Here is a 19,031-nt window from a genome sequence, read left to right as displayed (position 1 = left end):
TCCGAGATCTCGAATGTTAGTGGTGGGGAAGGTGACATGGATGATGACGAGTCTATGGACGTCACGTGGGTGGTCACAAGAGAGGAAGAAGAGGGGAGTTCAGAGGGAGAGATGGACCGGCAGATAGGGAGGAGAGGCAGGCAGAACTTGCATTGCACAAGAGATACAAAGCAGACTGCAAATGTATCAGGAGCGAGCCATCAACCATGTACAGTCACATCTGGCGCTCCCAGGATGCCGGCACATGGCTCAGCAGTGTGGGCTTTTGTCCGTTGCTGACAACAGTGTTGCCATCTGCAGCCTTTGCAGTCAACGCATAAGTCGCGGTAAGCCCAACACTCACCTAGGGACGACTGCCTTAAGAAGGCACCTGAACTCCCATCACTGAGCCTAGTGGGAGCAACACCATCAGAACCCACAAAGCCACACTCCAGGCTCTCACCGTCCAGCCTCTTCTCCTTCTCCTTCTCCTCTCTCCTCACATTTGCCCTCCACTCCACCTTCCATGATGCCATTGTCACTTTGTTCTGGAAAAAGGCAAGCTTCTGTGGTCCAAATGTTGGAGCGGAAAAAATGATGATGCCGGATAACCCTCTTGCCCAACGTTTGACTGCTGGCTTGTCAGAACTGACAGCCCATCAACTACTGCCATATCAACTGGTGGACTCTGAGGCCTTTCGTAAATTTGTGGCCATTGGAACACCACAATGGAAGGTCCCAGGCAGGAAATATTTCTCGCAGAAGGGCATTCCAGAGCTGTATGGCCATGTTCAGCAGCAAGTGAATATATCTCTGGCACACAGTGTTGGTGCCAAGATACATCTGACCACAGACACATAGTCTAGCAAACACGGGCAGGGAAGGTATATCACTTTTACTGCCCACTGGGTGAACCTTCTGACGGCCGTCAAGCATGTAACCCGCATGTAGATTTAGTTGTACCGCCACGGATTGCAAGCAGGCCTGCCTCTTCTTCTCCTACTCCTCCTCCATCCTCCCTCTCCTCCTCGACTGACTCCTCCTCTTCCGCTGCTACCGTCTCTTCTACTATGCCGCCCAAGGTCCCCAGAACCTATTCCACATGCCAGGTGAGACGTTGCCATGCTGTTCTGTGTCTGTTGTGCCTGGAAGCCAAGAGCCACACTGGTCCTGCACTCCTTTCAGCTTTGCGTTCACAGGCAGATCAGTGGCTGGCACCGCTGAATTTGACAGTTGGTAACGTGGTGTGCGACAACGGTGCCAATCTGCTGAGCACGCATAAACAGGGCAAAATAACACACGTGCCATGCATGGCACACGTCCTGAACTTGGTGGTGCAGCGATTCGTTGGCAAATACCCTGGGGTCCAGGACGTCTTGCGGCAGGCCAGGAAAATCTCGGCCCATTTCCGAAGATCTTACACAGCAATGGCTCGCATTGCTGAGATTCAACGGCGACACAACCTGCCCGTCAGGCGTCTTATTTGTGACTGCCCGACGAGATGGAACTCAACGTTACATATGCTTGATAGGCTGCTCGAACAGAAACGTGCAGTTAACGACTACCTGTTCGAACTCTGTGGCAGGACAGGTTCTGGGGAGCTTGGGTCTTTTTCACCTCGCCAGTAGCTGCTCATGCTGGACGCATGCAGACTTCTGCGGCCATTCGATAAGATCACCAAACTGGTCAGTACAAACATCATACCTTACGCCTTCTTTCTGGAGCGTGCATTGCATCCTGTCGTTGATCAAGCCGTCGAGGAGCAGGAAGATGAAGAAGTCGCAATGTTGGATGAATTCCCAGTGGGTGCTACTCCATCTGAGACAAATCAACAGCAGGAGTCTGAAGAGGAGTCAGAGGAGGATGGTGCTGGGGGGGATGAGGAGGAGCAAGAAGAGCATGCTTTAAACCTTTCTGGGATCCCTGGTGTTATCCGTGGATGGGGGGAGGAGAACGAGGACGACATTATCCTGGATGATGTAGGGCCTACATGCTGCAGTGTTTTAAGGGGGTCCCCCGTATAAAACGCATAAAGGCCAAGGACCAGTACTGGGTGGCAACGTACTTAGACCCCCGGTACAAACACAAAATGGCGGAAATGTTACCACAATCACAGAGGGCGGTCAGAATGCAGCACTTCCAGGCCTTGCTGAGGGAAATGCTGCATTCTGCTTTTCTGTGCGCTGGCAGAGGAATGTTCAGTCACAGAGAGACAGTTGCGGGTAGCAATCCAACAGCGCCTGCAAGAAGAGGGCGGTTTGAAGATGTCTTGGTCACTTCAGATATGAGATCCTTCTTTCAGCCGAACCATCGTTAGCTGTACTCCGGGTCCAGCATGAGGGAACGCCTAGACTGACAGGTGTCCGACTACATCGGGTTAACGGCCGATGTGGACACTCTGAGGAGTGATGAACCCCTGGACTACTTGGTGGGCAGGCTTGACCTCTGGCCAGAGCTTGCACAATTTGCAATGGAAATGTTGGCTTGCCCCCCATCCAGTGTCCTGTCCGAAAGGACGTTCAGCACAGCAGGGGGGATCGTGACCGATAAGCACACTCGCCTAGCTCATGACAGTGTAGACTACCTCACATTTATAAAAATGAATGAGGCATGAATCTCTGAGGAATTCAACACATGTGACCAGTAGACCAGGTTTCATCGAAATTCCTCATGCCAGGCCACAAATATCCGAAAGACCGCCATCCACCCACAACAATTCCTGGTCCTTGGCTTCGCTACATACAGCGGCATAAAAGGCATTTCATGTCCATTAAATGGCAAATTTTTGGGGCCTTTCAGGGCCGACAATTATTTTTTCTGTGAATGCCTACTGTACCTCTAGCCATCAAAAACAAAGTTCTTTGCAATCAGTTCAAACCATGTGAGCTAATTTTTGGAGCCTATACCGGCTGACACTTACTTATGTATCCTGTGAACACCTACTGTACCTCTAGCCATCAAAAATGAAGTTCTTTGCTGTCAGTTCAAACCATGTGAGCTAATTTTTGGAGCCTATACAGGCCGACACTTACTTATGCATCCTGTGAACGCCTACTGTACCTCTAGCCATCAAAAACAAAGTTCTTTGCAATCAGTTCAAACCATGTGAGCTAATTTTTGGAGCCTATACCGGCCGACACTTACTTATGTATCCTGTGAACACCTACTGTACCTCTAGCCATCAAAAATGAAGTTCTTTGCTGTCAGTTCAAACCATGTGAGCTAATTTTTGGAGCCTATACAGGCCGACACTTACTTATGTATCCTGTGAACGCCTACTGTACCTCTAGCCATCAAAAACGAAGTTCTTTGCTGTCAGTTCAAAAAATGTGAGCTAATTTTTGGAGCCTATACAGGTCGACACTTACTTATGCATCCTGTGAACGCCTACTGTACCTCTAGCCATCAAAAACGAAGTTCTTTGCTGTCAGTTCAAACCATGTGAGCTAATTTTTGGAGCCTATACAGGCCGACACTTACTTATGCATCCTGTGAACGCCTACTGTACCTCTAGCCATCAAAAACGAAGTTCTTTGCTGTCAGTTCAAACCATGTGAGCTAATTTTAGGAGTCTATACAGGCCGACACTTACTTGTGTATCCTGTGAACACCTACTGTACCTCTAGCCATCAAAAACGAAGTTCTTTGCTGTCAGTTCAAACCATGTGAGCTAATTTTTGGAGTCTATACAGGCCGACACTTACTTGTGTATCCTGTGAACACCTACTGTACCTCTAGCCATCAAAAACGAAGTTCTTTGCTGTCAGTTCAAACCATGTGAGCTAATTTTTGGAGCCTATACAGGCCGACACTTACTTATGTATCCTGTGAACGCCTACTGTACCTCTAGCCATCAAAAACAAAGTTCTTTGCAATCAGTTCAAACCATGTGAGCTAATTTTTGGAGCCTATACCGGCTGACACTTACTTATGTATCCTGTGAACACCTACTGTACCTCTAGCCATCAAAAATGAAGTTCTTTGCTGTCAGTTCAAACCATGTGAGCTAATTTTTGGAGCCTATACAGGCCGACACTTACTTATGCATCCTGTGAACGCCTACTGTACCTCTAGCCATCAAAAACAAAGTTCTTTGCAATCAGTTCAAACCATGTGAGCTAATTTTTGGAGCCTATACCGGCCGACACTTACTTATGTATCCTGTGAACACCTACTGTACCTCTAGCCATCAAAAATGAAGTTCTTTGCTGTCAGTTCAAACCATGTGAGCTAATTTTTGGAGCCTATACAGGCCGACACTTACTTATGTATCCTGTGAACGCCTACTGTACCTCTAGCCATCAAAAACGAAGTTCTTTGCTGTCAGTTCAAAAAATGTGAGCTAATTTTTGGAGCCTATACAGGTCGACACTTACTTATGCATCCTGTGAACGCCTACTGTACCTCTAGCCATCAAAAACGAAGTTCTTTGCTGTCAGTTCAAACCATGTGAGCTAATTTTAGGAGTCTATACAGGCCGACACTTACTTGTGTATCCTGTGAACACCTACTGTACCTCTAGCCATCAAAAACGAAGTTCTTTGCTGTCAGTTCAAACCATGTGAGCTAATTTTTGGAGTCTATACAGGCCGACACTTACTTGTGTATCCTGTGAACACCTACTGTACCTCTAGCCATCAAAAACGAAGTTCTTTGCTGTCAGTTCAAACCATGTGAGCTAATTTTTGGAGCCTATACAGGCCGACACTTACTTATGTATCCTGTGAACGCCTACTGTACCTCTAGCCATCAAAAACGAAGTTCTTTGCTGTCAGTTCAAACCATGTGAGCTAATTTTTGGAGCCTATACAGGCCGACACTTACTTATGTATCCTGTGAATGCCTACTGTACCTCTAGCCATCAAATACGAAGTTCTTTGCTGTCAGTTAAACCCATGTGGGCTAATTTTTGGGGCCTTTTATGGCCGACACTTACTTCTGTATCATGTGAATGCCTAATGTACCTTCAGCCACAGAATACAACGTTCTTAGCTGTCAGGTAAACGCATGTGGGCTAATTTTTGGGGCCTGGAATGGCCGACACTTACTTCTTTATCCTGTGAATGCCTAATTTTTCAGACTGGAAATGGAAAATAATGGGTCTGTAAAGGTTCCGCCAAATTGTGGAATAGATGCGGACCCATTTTACAGATCTGTGAATGGACCCTATATGTATTAGACATGTATTTACTGGTTGCTGTCAGTTCTGGCTGATTTATGAAAAAAAAATATATATATATATATTTTTTGCTTTAAAAAAAAAAAAAAAAAAAATTAGGGCAACTTTTTCAATTGCAATACTTCTGTTATGACATTGTCCATGTGCTGGGGCTATTTGTGCACAGCTAGTACGTCTTTTGGGGCTGAAAATATGACCTAAAGTTTTTTAAAGTTCGCCTCCCATTAAAGTCAATGGGGCCAGCCGCGAACTCGCAGTTTGCAGACTTTTGAGAAAATTTGCGGCTGGCGTTCTCGAACCGCCCCGGCCGATGTTCGTCCATCACAAATTACCAGTGTCTGTATGCTCGGTTGTAGATTAGTTGTGTTGTACTGTATTACCAGCAGAGATGTATAGTAACGAAGTAGAACTACTTAAGTACTGTACTTAAGTACCGAAATGCAGTATCTGTACTTTCCTAGAGTAGAATTTTTTTCTCCTACTTCTACTTTTACTTCACTACATTTTTTCGATGATTTCGATACTTCTACTCAAGTATTTTTTTTTTTGTGCTGCATAGTTACTCGTTACTTTTAAAAAAATTACCACTGCCAGAACAGTAGATGGCAGGTTGCATAAAGCTCAAAAAAATGTGTATAATGTCATTTGTAAATCAGCGCATACGAAAATAAAGGCTGTGTATAATAAAAGCTGCTATACCAAATCTTTCCAATAAAAAGAAAATATGAAAAACAAATAAATGGTGCTACAGCGCTTAAAGTGCATCAAGAAACTACTAACAAACACAGGTTAATCATTTGAATAAATCATTTGAAATAATAAAAACAATATGATGTTCATACTTTTGACTTCTTTCTTTAATAACTACATAACACAGTACTTGTACTTCTACTTTCAGTACTTGAGTAGAAATTTTTTTTCAAAACTACTGGTACTTTTTACTTTTAGTACTTAAGTAGCAAATTTTTTGAAAAAACTACTTGCAATACTTAAGTAAAAAAAATGTTGAATACTTTAGTACTTCTACTTAAGTAACTTTTTCTGCGAGCACTTCCACTTCTACTCAAGTAATTTTTTGATCGAGCACTTGTACTTTTACTCAAGTAGAAATTTTGAGTACTTTATACAAGTCTGATTACCAGTGCCTGTATGTTCGATTGTAGATTACTTGTGTTGTATTGTATTACCATTGCTTGTATGCTCGGTTGTAGATTAGTTGTGTTGTATTGTATTACCAGTGTCTGTATGCTCAGTTGTAGATTAGTTGTGTTGTATTGTATTACCAGTGTCTGTATGCTCAGTTGTAGATTAGTTGTGTTGTATTGTATTACCAGTGTCGGTATGCTCAGTTGTAGATTACTTGTGTTGTAATGTATTACCAGTGTTTATATGCTCGGTTGTAGATTACTTGTGTTGTATTGTATTACCAGTGCCTGTATGCTCGGTTGTATATTACTTGTGTTGTATTGTATTACCGGTGCCTGTATGCTCGGTTGTAAATTACTTGTGTTGTATTGTATTACCAGTGGCTGTATGCTTGGTTGTAGATTAGTTGTGGTGTATTGTATTACCAGTTTCTGTATGCTTGGTTGTAGATTAGTTGTGTTGTATGGTATTACCAGTGTCTGTATGCTCAGTTGTAGATTAATTGTGTTGTATTGTATTACCAGTGTCTGTATGCTCAGTTGTAGATTAATTGTGTTGTATTGTATTACCAGTGCCTGTAAGCTCGGTTGTAGATTAGTTGTGTTGTATTGTATTACCAGTGTCTGTATACTCAGCTGTAGATTACTTGTGTTGTATTGTATTACCAGTGTCTGTATGCTCTACTGTAGATTAGTTGTGTTGTATTGTATTACCAGTGTGTGTATGCTCTATTGTAGATTACTTGTGTTGTATTGTATTACCAGTGTCTGTATGCTCTATTGTAGATTAGTTGTGTTGTATTGTATTACCGGTACCTGTATGCTCGGTTGTAGATTTGTTGTGTTGTATTGTATTACCAGTGCCCGTATACTCGGTTGTAGACAATTCCAGGTGGAGGGGATGGTGGAGGGGAGTCTAGGTTGAGGGAGGATGGCAATCTTTTTGTGTAAGGAAGGGTGGAGGTGCGGAGGGGGATCTGGATGGTGAGGGGTGTAGGGATATCTGGGTGGAAAGGGAGGTGGAAGGATATTTGGGCAGAAAAGGGAGATGGAGGGGGATTTGGGTGGAAAGGGGGGCAGAGAGGGATCTGGGTGGAAAGGGGGGGTGGAGGGGGAATCTGAGTGGTGAGGTGAAGGAGGTGGGGTCGGGTCTGGGTGAAGAGAGGAGTAGAGGGGGATGTAGGTGGAGCGGGGTGGAGGGGATCTGGGTGGAAAGGGGAGGCAGAAGGGTATCTTGGTAAAACGGGAAAGCAGAGGGGGATCTGGGTGGTGAACGAGTTGGGGTTGGATCTGGGTGAAGAGGGGAGTGGAGAGGGATCTAGGTGAAGAGGAGTGGAGTGGGATCTGGTTGGAAAGGGTAGGCAGAAGGGGATCTGGTTGGAAAGGGGAGGCAGAGGGGAATCTGGGTTGAAAGGGGAGGCAGAAGAGGATCTGGGCGGAAAGGGAAAGCAGAGGGGGATCTAGGGGTGAAGGATTTGGGTTTGGATCTGGGTGTGGGGGGGGGGATCTAGGTGAAGAGGAGTCCTGTGAAATGCGTCTTGTCTACCATTTTCATTCTGTTGTACCTTGTATCCAGATTTGTACAAATACATTTTTGCTATTATCAATAACGCTGTATCTTAGCCTAGGCCAACAAGACCCAGATCTAGGGCGGCACTTTGCAGGTGGTAGGGGGGTGACAAAAAATGCATGAAAAAAACAGCCTCCTCCCGACTCCTGCATGAAAAGAGTCCCCACTGCTTGTGCTACACTTTGATTGTAGCGCTAGTCTTATGGGCCAGATGGCAGGAGACAAATTGGTCTCACTGCCGCACTGAGGTCACCTTACATTGGTGGTCAGTGGAGGAAGGTCACCTTATGCTGGTGGTCAGTGGAGGGAGGTCACCTTACATTGGTGGTCAGTGGAAGAAGGTCACCTTACATTGGTGGTCAGTGGAGGAAGGTCACCTTATATTGGTGGTCAGTGGAGGGAGGTCACCTTACATTGGTGGTCAATAAAAGAAGGTCACATTATGTTGGTAGTCGGTGGAGGGAGGTCACTTTACCTTGGTGGTCAGTGGGAGAAGGTCACCTAATTTTGGGGGTCAGTGGGAGAAGGTCACCTTATGTTGGTGGTCAGTGGAGGAAGGTCACCTTACATTGGTGGTCAGTAGAGGAAGGTGACCTTACATTGGTGGTCAGTGGAGGGAGGTCACCTTATGTTGGTGGTCAGTGAAGGAAGGTCATCTTATGTTGGTGCTCAGTGGAGGAAGGTCACCTTAATCTGAAGGATACTTTTCTTGGGGGTCAGTGGTAACAATTATCCTTACAATGTTGGTAAACAGAAAGAATGCCCATACATTGTTAATCAGTGGGTATAAGCTCACATATTTTGTGAGTCAGTGGGAAGAAACCCACCTATATTGTGAGTCAGAGGGAAGAAACTCACCTATATTGTGAGTCAGAGGGAGGAAACACACCTATATTGTGAGTCAGAGGGAGGAAACTCACCTATATTGTGAGTCAGAGGGAGGAAACTCACCTATATTGTGAGTCAGAGGGAAGAAACTCACCAATATTGTGAGTCAGAGGGAAGAAACTCACCTATATTGTGAGTCAGAGGGAGGAAACTCACCTATATTGTGAGTCAGAGGGAGGAAACTCACCTATATTGTGAGTCAGAGGGAGGAAACTCACCTATATTGTGAGTCAGAGGGAAGAAACTCACCTATATTGTTAATCAGAGGGAAGAAACTCACCTATATTGTGAGTCAGAGGGAAGAAACTCACCTATATTGTGAGTAAGTGGGAAGAAACTCACCTATATTGTGAGTCAGAGGGAGGAAACTCACCTATATTGTGAGTCAGAGGGAGGAAACTCACCTATACTGTGAGTCAGAGGGAGGAAACTCACCTATATTGTGAGTCAGAGGGAGGAAACACACCTATATTGTGAGTCAGAGGGAGGAAACTCACCTATATTGTGAGTCAGAGGGAGGAAACTCACCTATATTGTGAGTCAGAGGGAGGAAACTCACCTATATTGTGAGTCAGTGGGAAGAAACTCATCTATATTGTGAGTCAGTGGGAAGAAACCCAACTATATTGTGAGTCAGAGGGAAGAAACTCACCTATATTGTGAGTCAGAGGGAAGAAACTCACCTATATTTTGAGTCAGAGGGAGGAAACTCACCTATATTGTGAGTCAGAGGGAAGAACCCACCTATATTGTGAGTCAGTGGGAAGAAACCGACTCACAATATAGGTGGGTTAAATAGTGCATTTTATATAGTACTCTATAGATCAGACCAAAATGAGGGACCAATGAGGAGGAAAGAGGGACAGAGGGACTTTGTTCCAAATCATGGACAGTCCCTCAAAATTAGAGACAGTTGACTGCTATGTTGTATGCCAGATTTGGGCCTAAAACAGTCTTCTTCTACATATTTAGAGATGGGTCAGGGAAGAACAACCCATAAAGTGGGCATGATGAACAGTCGTAGAACATTTAGAAGCAACGTCTGGGCAGGATCAACCACCCAGTAAGTGCATACTTGCCAACTGTCCCATTTTTGCCGGGACAGTCCCGGCAAATAGGAGCCTGTCCCGGGTAACTTACATTGTCCCGGCAATGTACTTATTTACACTTTGCACTTTATTTATATTTACATATTACATTTTTTTGTACATTTCACACTTTAGAATTGCAGGGAATTGTGATGAGAATTTTAAACTTTAGGCAGAAATAGTGCAGCTGAATGGGAAAATTATTCCAACTCAAGTTTAAAATCCCCTTTTCAATTTCCTATAATTCTCTCTTTATTGAGTAGACCCTATAATCTGATGATAAGTAGGCGGAGATTATTTATGTGGGGTGGGCGGAGCATCATGGAAGTGGGTGTGGCAAGTAATTGATAGCTGTGCTGCAAAGTGTCCCTGGAATTTTTTTTCAAATGTTGGCAACTATGTAAGTGGGCAAATCGGTGAACGCTAGCAGTGTCCATGACATCAGTAAAAATGCAGGTGATGTGCTTGCATAGGATCTGGTGTTACTGCTACTTTTAAAAGCTATTTTCTTGGTTTGTAAAAGCAATCGCTGCTCACAAGAATGTATTTATGTCCTTTGTGGCTATTGGAGAATATATTTAGGTTAAAGTATTTGGGCTTGGAATTTAGCTTTAGGAAATAAGATGAAACTGTCTTCACTTTCAACACCCAATCATGTGCATGCAAAAAACCATGTCAACGTAATTGCCAGGCACATGATTGGATATTCAAACTGAACACAGCTTCACCTTATTTACTAAAATTTCCAGAGTGTTAAGTCTCTGGTTTAGTGTATGGTGTGTGTAGGTGTTGGGGTGTCTGTGTGTTTATTGTGGACACGTTGGTTGTTAGGATGCCAGTGTCTAGAAAGTCATAATGGTGCACAATTAAAACCTGGTGTCTGTGTGTTTACACCAACCAGTGTGCAAGAACACAGAGCCAAGTCTGAGCACGCTACATAGCAAAGGAAATAGGTGGGGTGGATCTGAGGATAGAGCTGGGAAATGAAACTAATCTTAATGAAGAAATATTATAACCAGCTTCCGTATCACACAGCGAGATATCATCGAGCCCAGAGGACGCAGCGTCAGGTATGAAGGACGATAATATACTGTGTATCCCATCTTTACCTATATGTAAGAGGGAAAAACCTTTCTAATAACCTCCTAATACATGGAGCATTCTTCCCAATAACTAACAATGTAAGGAGTATTATTTCAATTGACTATCAATATAGGGAGCATTTTTCTTTTTGACTGTCAATGTAATGAGTGTTGCTCACATTGGTTAACATTGTCAAGAGTGTTATTGCCACTGAGCAATGTAAGTAACATTCCTAACGACCTCCAGTGTAAGAAATATTCTTCCCTTTGATTAGCAATGTAACTAGCATTCTTCCCACTGACTCACAATATAGGTGAGTTTCTTCCCACTGACTCACAATATAGGTGAGTTTCTTCCCACTGACTCACAATATAGGTGAGTTTCTTCCCACTGACACAATATAGGTGAGTTTCTTCCCACTGACTCACAATATAGGTGAGTTTCTTCCCACTGACACAATATAGGTGAGTTTCTTCCCACCGACTCACAATATAGGTGAGTTTCTTCCCACCGACTCACAATATAGGTGAGTTTCTTCCCACTGACACAATATAGGTGAGTTTCTTCCCTCTGACTCACAATATAGGTGAGCTTCTTCCCACTGACTCACAATATAGGTGAGTTTCTTCCCACTGACTCACAATATAGGTGAGTTTCTTCCCACTGACACAATATAGGTGAGTTTCTTCCCACCAACTCACAATATAGGTGAGTTTCTTCCCACCAACTCACAATATAGGTGAGTTTCTTCCCACCAACTCACAATATAGGTGAGTTTCTTCCCACTGACTCACAATATAGGTGAGTTTCTTCCCACTGACACAATATAGGTGAGTTTCTTCCCTCTGACTCACAATATAGGTGAGTTTCTTCCCACTGACTCACAATATAGGTGAGTTTCTTCCCACTGACACAATATAGGTGAGTTTCTTCCCTCTGACTCACAATATAGGTGAGTTTCCTCCCTCTGACTCACAATATAGGTGAGTTTCCTCCCTCTGACTCACAATATAGGTGAGTTTCTTCCCACTGACTCACAATATAGGTGAGTTTCTTCCCACTGACTCACCATATAAGTGAGTTTCCTCCCTCTGACTCACAATATAGGTGGGTTTCTTCCCTCCGACTCACAATATAGGTGAGTTTCTTTCCACTGACTCACAATATAGGTGAGTTTCTTCCCTCCGACTCAGAATATAGGTGAGTTTCTTCCCTCTGACTCACAATATAGGTGGGTTTCTTCCCTCCGACTCACAATATATGTGAGTTTCTTCCCTCTGACTCACAATATAGATGAGTTTCTTCCCTCTGACTCACAATATAGGTGAGTTTCCTCCCTCTGAATCACAATATAGGTGAGTTTCTTCCCTCTGACTCATAATGTAGGGGCATTCTTTCTGTTTACCAACATTGTAAGGATAATTGTTACCACTGACCTCCAAGAAAAGTATCCTTCAGATTAAGGTGACCTTCCTCCACTGAGCACCAACATAAGATGACCTTCCTTCACTGACCACCAACATAAGGTGACCTCCCTCCACTGACCACCAATGTAAGGTCACCTTCCTCTACTGACCACCAATGGAAGGTGACCTTCCTCCACTGACCACCAACATAAGGTGACCTTCTCCCACTGACCACCAAAATTAGGTGACCTTCTCCCACTAACCACCAAGGTAAAGTGACCTCCCTCCACTGACTACCAACATAAGGTGACCTTCTTTTATTGACCACCAATGTAAGGTGACCTCCCTCCACTGACCACCAACATAAGGTGACCTTCCTCTACTGACCACCAATGTAAGGTGGCCTTCTTCCACTGACCACCAATGTAAGGTGATCTCCCTCCACTGACCACCAGCATAAGGTGACCTTCCTCCACTGACCACCAATGTAAGGTGACCTTCTTCCACTGACCACCAATGTAAGGTGACCTCCCTCCACTGACAACCAACATAAGGTGACCTTCCTCCACTGATCACCAATGTAAGGTAACCTTCTTCCACTGACCACCAATGTAAGGTGACCCTCTTTCACTTACCACCAATGTAAGGTAACCTTCCTCCGCTCATCATCAATGTAAGATGAAGTTTCTTCCTCTGTCATCAGTCTAGAGCAGTGTTTCTCCACTTTTTTTTCAGTCAAGGCACCCTTTAAAATTATAAACAATCTCAAGGCACCCTTTAAAATTATGGATAGTCTCGGGGTACCCCATTCTAAAATGTAAAAAAACTATTCTAACAGCTTTACAGAATGTAGCAACATCCACATGCAGGACACCCAACGTTAGATGTGATTTATTCTTCCAACGAAAATACACTTTTGAACACTGGTACTGACTAATACACCAATGTTTCTCTTATCCCTTATTTCTCTCCATCTGTCAGCTAATGTCACCCCATTGCTGAGAGAGAGAAGCACAGGAGAATCAAACAAGGATGCTCTGGAGGCAACAGACATCTTCCTTTTCAACTGATGATGTCATTGGTTGTTAGGATGCCAGTGTCTAGAAAGTCGTAATGGTGCACAATGAAAATCTGTGGCTTTGTGTAACTAAAAGGCAGGCTTCATCCACCTGCTGGCTTGTATACATTTTTGATAACTTTTTAGGCATTTTGCATGGGCACCCTGGTTGTAAAAGGCTGGTCTAGAGGGCCCTTCTTCACTGATCATCAATAGAAGCGAAAACAGTGTTCACGGTTCTTGAATATTTCCTGGCCTTTATTATTATTTATTTAAAGTGATACTAAAGTTTTATTTTTTATTGTTTAAAAAAACCAAACATATCATACTTACCTGCTCTGTGCAGTTGGTTTTGCACAGAGCAGCCCAGATCCTCCTCTTCTCAGGTCCCTTGCTGAAGCTCCTGGCTCCTCCCTCCTGCAAGCAGCTTACAATGGGGCCACCTGATCCAAACTCTTTGTGTCTATTTGGCCCCTGCCCCCTCTCTTTCCTCATTGGCTCACTGACTTTGATTGGCAGCAGCGGGAGCCAATGGCACCTGCTGCTGTGTCTCAGCTAGTCAGGAGGGGGAGTCCCGGGCAGCCGAGGCACTCATGTAACATCCGAGAGCAACCTGTCCCCATGTTGATGGGGACAAGGGCCTCTTCCGGACAACCCTGGGATGTGGTTGTGGGGGTCTGCAGATGGGGGGCTTATCAGAATCTGGAAGCCCTCTTTAACAAGGGGGCCCCCAGATCCGCCCCCCCCAATGTGAATGGATATCGGGTACATCGTACCCCTACCCATTCACCAAAAAAGTGTACAAAAAAAATAAACACAAAAGACAATTTTTGACAAGTCCTTTATTTAAAAATAAAAAAATAGTGTCCCACAATGTAAATCCATCATCAATCACGACGCTCGCCCCACCAGAAAAATAGGAAAAATTCAAAGATGCTTCACCTCTTCTGAGGCGTCCTGCCGAATGACGCTCTTGAGCTTTGACAGCTATTTTATAGGCAAGGGGTGGGGCCACCCGATTACAACACCCGGTGGCACCGCCCCCTTCTGACGTCACATGACGTCAGATGGGAGACTTTTGATTTTTCATGTTTGTGTCCCATAGTTTGCATGTTCGCTAGAACTTTTTCCCTGTTCGAGATCTTCTAGTGCGAATCGAACAGGGTGGTGTTCGGCCCATCACTGCCTGTCTGTGTTTCACTCTCTGTCTATGTGTCCTGGTGACCATTCCCTACTTCATAGGGATATCCTTCAGAGATGATGGCTGGTTTGGTTCAAACCCATGTTCAGACTGAATATTGCTTGTTCAGAGGTATACCAAATGGCCAAAATAATTTGGGGTGGTCTATTGCCTCAGTGCACCCGTAGTCCTCAGGGCTAGTGTCAAATACCAGTAGGTGTTTCTCTGGTAACTAAAGAAGACATTGCTGTGGCAGAGTGTAGTCTTGGAAGGGAATAGCCAGTTGTTTCCGTAGCTGTTGGTTCTGTTTATCATTTAAGGAGGACATGGCAGCTTGTAATGGGGCACAGACCACCTCAACCCCTGGTTGGGCCCCCCCGGAAAATACAGACACATAGAGTCTGAATTTGGCAATTACAGTGTATTGTAGAAAAGTTAAGCAAGTACAACAGGCCCAGCTGGGGCGCACACCCAACCTGAGCCACTTACAACTGAGACAGTGCTGGACCCACAAGACAAAGAATGGAAAATGCGGAAAGCATCTTCCACAAGGAGCAGAATGCGGCCTGGCCGGTCCAAACTCAAAACCCAAACTCCTGGTAGGTAAACGTAGTCCCTGCACTGTCCCTACTCCTCCCGAACATCTTCCTATCTCTAGCACTGTCCCTGGCAGATGGGGCTCTATTCATTATGCTAGCCACTCACAAAAAGTAGGCCAAGTCCTGAAGCCAGAGTCTTAAATAGACTCTGCCCAGCCCAAGATAGCTGCCAAAGTTGTTGCAGAGTGCGATCACTGGGTGCAGCGGAGTCCATTCAGATCAGACATTGTGGAGTAACAGGAACTGGCTTCTTTATTGGAACATAACACAGATATCAAAGATGTCACCTCATTGTCATAAGAACAACAGACAGGAAGAGATAACCAACAAGTTCAGTACAGTGTACAGGATATTACAACACATCATAGAAAATGCATAGCATATCACTGAGCATTAGCTACATCTAGTGTCCTATTTGTGAACTGCAGTTAATCTGCTAAGCTGAAAGCTGTTGTATCTCCAACAAAAGTCACATGGGGCATCAGCATGCATGCGGATAGCTGCCTCCCTAGCACCAGGGAAATCATAGAGGAACCAAGCTCCTCTTGACTTCCTTCCCCAGCTGCATTGCCACTGCAGTCGAGTGTCACCTGCAGTGGAAAATACAGACTGCACCTGCCTACATACAAGATCATGTCAGTGCATTCCTGTAACATGTCATCCTACTGTACAAAAGTAACAATGGTGGAACATATATAAACATGAAATGATTTAGGGACAAACTTACTTGGAGGTCGTTCACTTCCCTTCCTCCCATATAACATTTTTGGTGATTGGCATTTCACTGTCATGGGGGGGGGGGGGGGGGGAGAGCCCTTAGACTAGATTTACCCCAAGCTTACACAATTTTTCCCTTTCTCAGTTCCCAGCGACCATACAGAATGTCAAAGGAGCAAAAGATAAGGTATATGTGATATACTGGGGAGGGTGGAAGTTAGGTGCACCTGTTGATTTTCTCTACTTGACCCAAGACAGGTTTGCTCAGCCAGTCCCCCCCCCCCCTCTTTCTCCCGATTTCTCTTATTTCCTTTTATAAAATAATAATTTGTATTTCTGGAGATGCAACTGGTACACAATATTGAATATTGTTTTATATGGTGCTTTGTTTGTGTTACTTTCCTTTTTGAAATATACAATAAAAACGTATTAAACTAAAAAAAAAGGATCAGGCAGTTACACAGTAAAGCCTCGTACACACGCAATGAATTTCCGCCGACCGGTCGTCCGTCTTTTGTCCAGAGTGGTGTCTGTTGGTTGGAATGTGCTCTAGACTGGACACGAATTTTCCCGCACAACAGAATTCTACTTCAGAAGTGATGTCATGTGTTGGATTGCTTTTTTTGTGTTCTTTCATCTCTGAGCATGCCTAGTCTTGCTCATAAGATTTTTCCCCGTCGAAATCTGTACTAATGAGACGAAAATCGGACGTGTTTTGACGGTCAACAAAAAGGATATAGCCTGCACACCAGAATTTTTTCGGCCAGAAAGTCGGAGTCGGCTGTCGGAAGCATCATACTAACAAGCCGAAAATTGGCAGATCGGTTGTCGTACGAAATTCCCCCGGCCGAATTTCTACTCGTGTGTAGGGGGCTTTACAGTATAGCGTTGACTGAGTCACTACATCACGGGGCACAGAAGTGTGATCAGCTGGCACTTTACTATAGAAGAACATCATGTTTATGTTATTAATGTGCTGTAAGAACAACCAACCATGAATTATTGTTTTTGTAATTTCAGCAATGTCCAAAGAAGATGTATTAAACACCTTAGATATAATCTCGGAGGATTTCAGTGACTATTACTCCATTACTACCGATCCGAAACCTGAGCAGAAATGTTCCCTCTGTGTAAACATTTATACCGATCCTGTAATGCTGCCATGTGGACACAACTTCTGCCGGGACTGTATTGATCGTGTGCTGAAAACACAGGGGGGGTCTGGAGATTACTTCTGTCCTGTATGTAGAAAAAGGTTCAGGAGTCGTCCTGCACTGCAGGAGAACAAAGCACTGCATAACAAAGTGGAGAAATCCTTGTCTGCCCAGCCAGATCAGGAAGAGTCCGGGGTCTTCTGTACTTACTGTGTGGACTCTCCTGTACCTGCTGTTAGATCCTGTCTACACTGTGAGGTTTCTCTGTGTGATAAACACCTGAGAGTCCACAAAAAGTCCCCAGAACACATCTTATGTGACCCCTCCTTGTCCATGGAGAGCCAGAAATGCTCCGTCCATAAGAAGATCCTGGATTATTACTGCACTGAGGATGGTACCTGTATTTGTGCAGCCTGCAGCTTGGTTGGAGAACATCGGGGACACCAGGTGGAGAGTATGGATGAGGCTTTTAAGAAGAAAAAGGACAAACAGAGAAACATTCTGCAGAAACTTTCGACAAAGAGAGAGGAGACGGAGGAAAGAGTCCAGAGTCTGGAGGAGCACAGGAGGAAAGTAGAAGAAGAAGCAGCTGGTGACACCGAGAGAGTCACTGCCCTGTTTATAGATCTCAGGAGACGTCTGGAAGACCTGGAGAAGAGAGTCTTGAGGGAGATCTCCGGGCGGGCAGAGCGGATCTCCATCTCCATCCGGGATCTGGAAATAAAGAAGGAGGAGCTGTCCAGGAAGATGGTGGACATTGAGAAGCTGTGTAACATGACGGATCCACTGACTGTCTTACAGGAATCAGACACAGGTGACTTGTGTGATACTGAGGATGGAGATAATGAGGACAGAGAGAGACATGAGGAACTCCTCCATGATGGAGGGGGTCTGGATGTGGCGGGGGTCTTACACACAGGTTTATCTGATATAATAACAGAGGTAAATGTATACTTCTATATACAGGGAGCTGCAGACATATTACTGGATGGAAACACAGCTGGTAATAAGCTTCATATATCAGATGACAGGAAAACTGTATCCTGGTCAGATAGGTTTCTGTTTCGCCCAGAAAGACCAGAGAGATTTCAGGATTATCCTCAGGTGTTGAGCAGTCAGAGTTTCTCCTCAGGGAGACATTACTGGGATGTGGATGTTGGGGGATCACAATACTGGAGGGTCGGGATGTGTTACCCCAGTATGGACAGGAAAGTTTTGCAGGCAGGAATAGGAAAAAATAAAAAGTCCTGGGGTTTACTCAGGACTGGTAGTCAATATTTTGTGAGACATGACAGTAAAGAGACCCCCTTATCTACAAATATCTCCAGTAACAGAGTCAGGATAGATCTGGATTATGAGGCCGGGCGGATCTCATTTTATGATCTGTGTGACCCGATCCGACACCTCCACACCTTCACCACCACCTTCACTGAGCCCCTCCATGCTGGGATATGTGCAGCAAGAGGTTGTATAAAGATATGTGGGGGCAAAGCCTGAGATGTGATAACTCCGCCCAGAAAATAGTGACATCCCAGGGAAGGAGGGTAGGATTGGAGCATATGCAACTTTAAATATCACACATTTTATATATATATATATATATACAGTATCTCGCAAAAGTGAGTACACCCCTCACAGATTTGTAAATATTTTATTCTATCTTTTCATGTGACAACACTGAAGAAATGACACTTTGCTACAATGTAAAGTAGTGAGTGTACAGCTTGTATAACAGTGTAAATTTGCTGTCCCCTCAAAATAACTCAACACACAGCTATTAATGTCTGAACCGCTGGCAACACAAATGAGTACACCCCTAAGTGACAATGTCCAAATTGGGCCCAAAGTGTCAATATTTTGTGTGGCCACCATTATTTTCCAGCACTGCCTTAGCCCTCTTGGGTATGGAGTTCACCAGAGCTTCACAGGTTGTCACTGGAGTCCTCTTCCACTCCTCCATGATGACATCATGGAGCTGGTGGATGT

At 44.4% G+C, this 19,031-nt stretch overlaps 1 protein-coding gene across 1 annotated transcript in view; it reads left to right on the top strand.

The window, feature by feature from the left end:
• Nucleotides 1-18,581, top strand: part of LOC309554203 (E3 ubiquitin-protein ligase TRIM39-like) — a 177,468-nt gene extending 158,887 nt beyond the window's left edge. Inside the window, exon 2 of the mRNA XM_082255837.1 lies at nt 16,924-18,581. Coding sequence (XP_082111963.1) covers nt 16,924-18,542 — 1,619 coding nt within the window. The 3' untranslated portion in view covers nt 18,543-18,581. The remainder of the gene's footprint in view (nt 1-16,923) is intronic.
• Nucleotides 18,582-19,031: the final 450 nt, after the last annotated feature.

The sequence above is a fragment of the Pelophylax lessonae genome (genome assembly GCF_965119305.1).
Source record: "Pelophylax lessonae genome assembly, chromosome: 4".
Classification (NCBI taxonomy): Eukaryota; Metazoa; Chordata; class Amphibia; order Anura; family Ranidae; genus Pelophylax; species Pelophylax lessonae.
The sequence above is the reverse complement of the archived record's forward strand: the minus strand, read 5'-3'. Positions and strand labels throughout refer to the sequence as shown.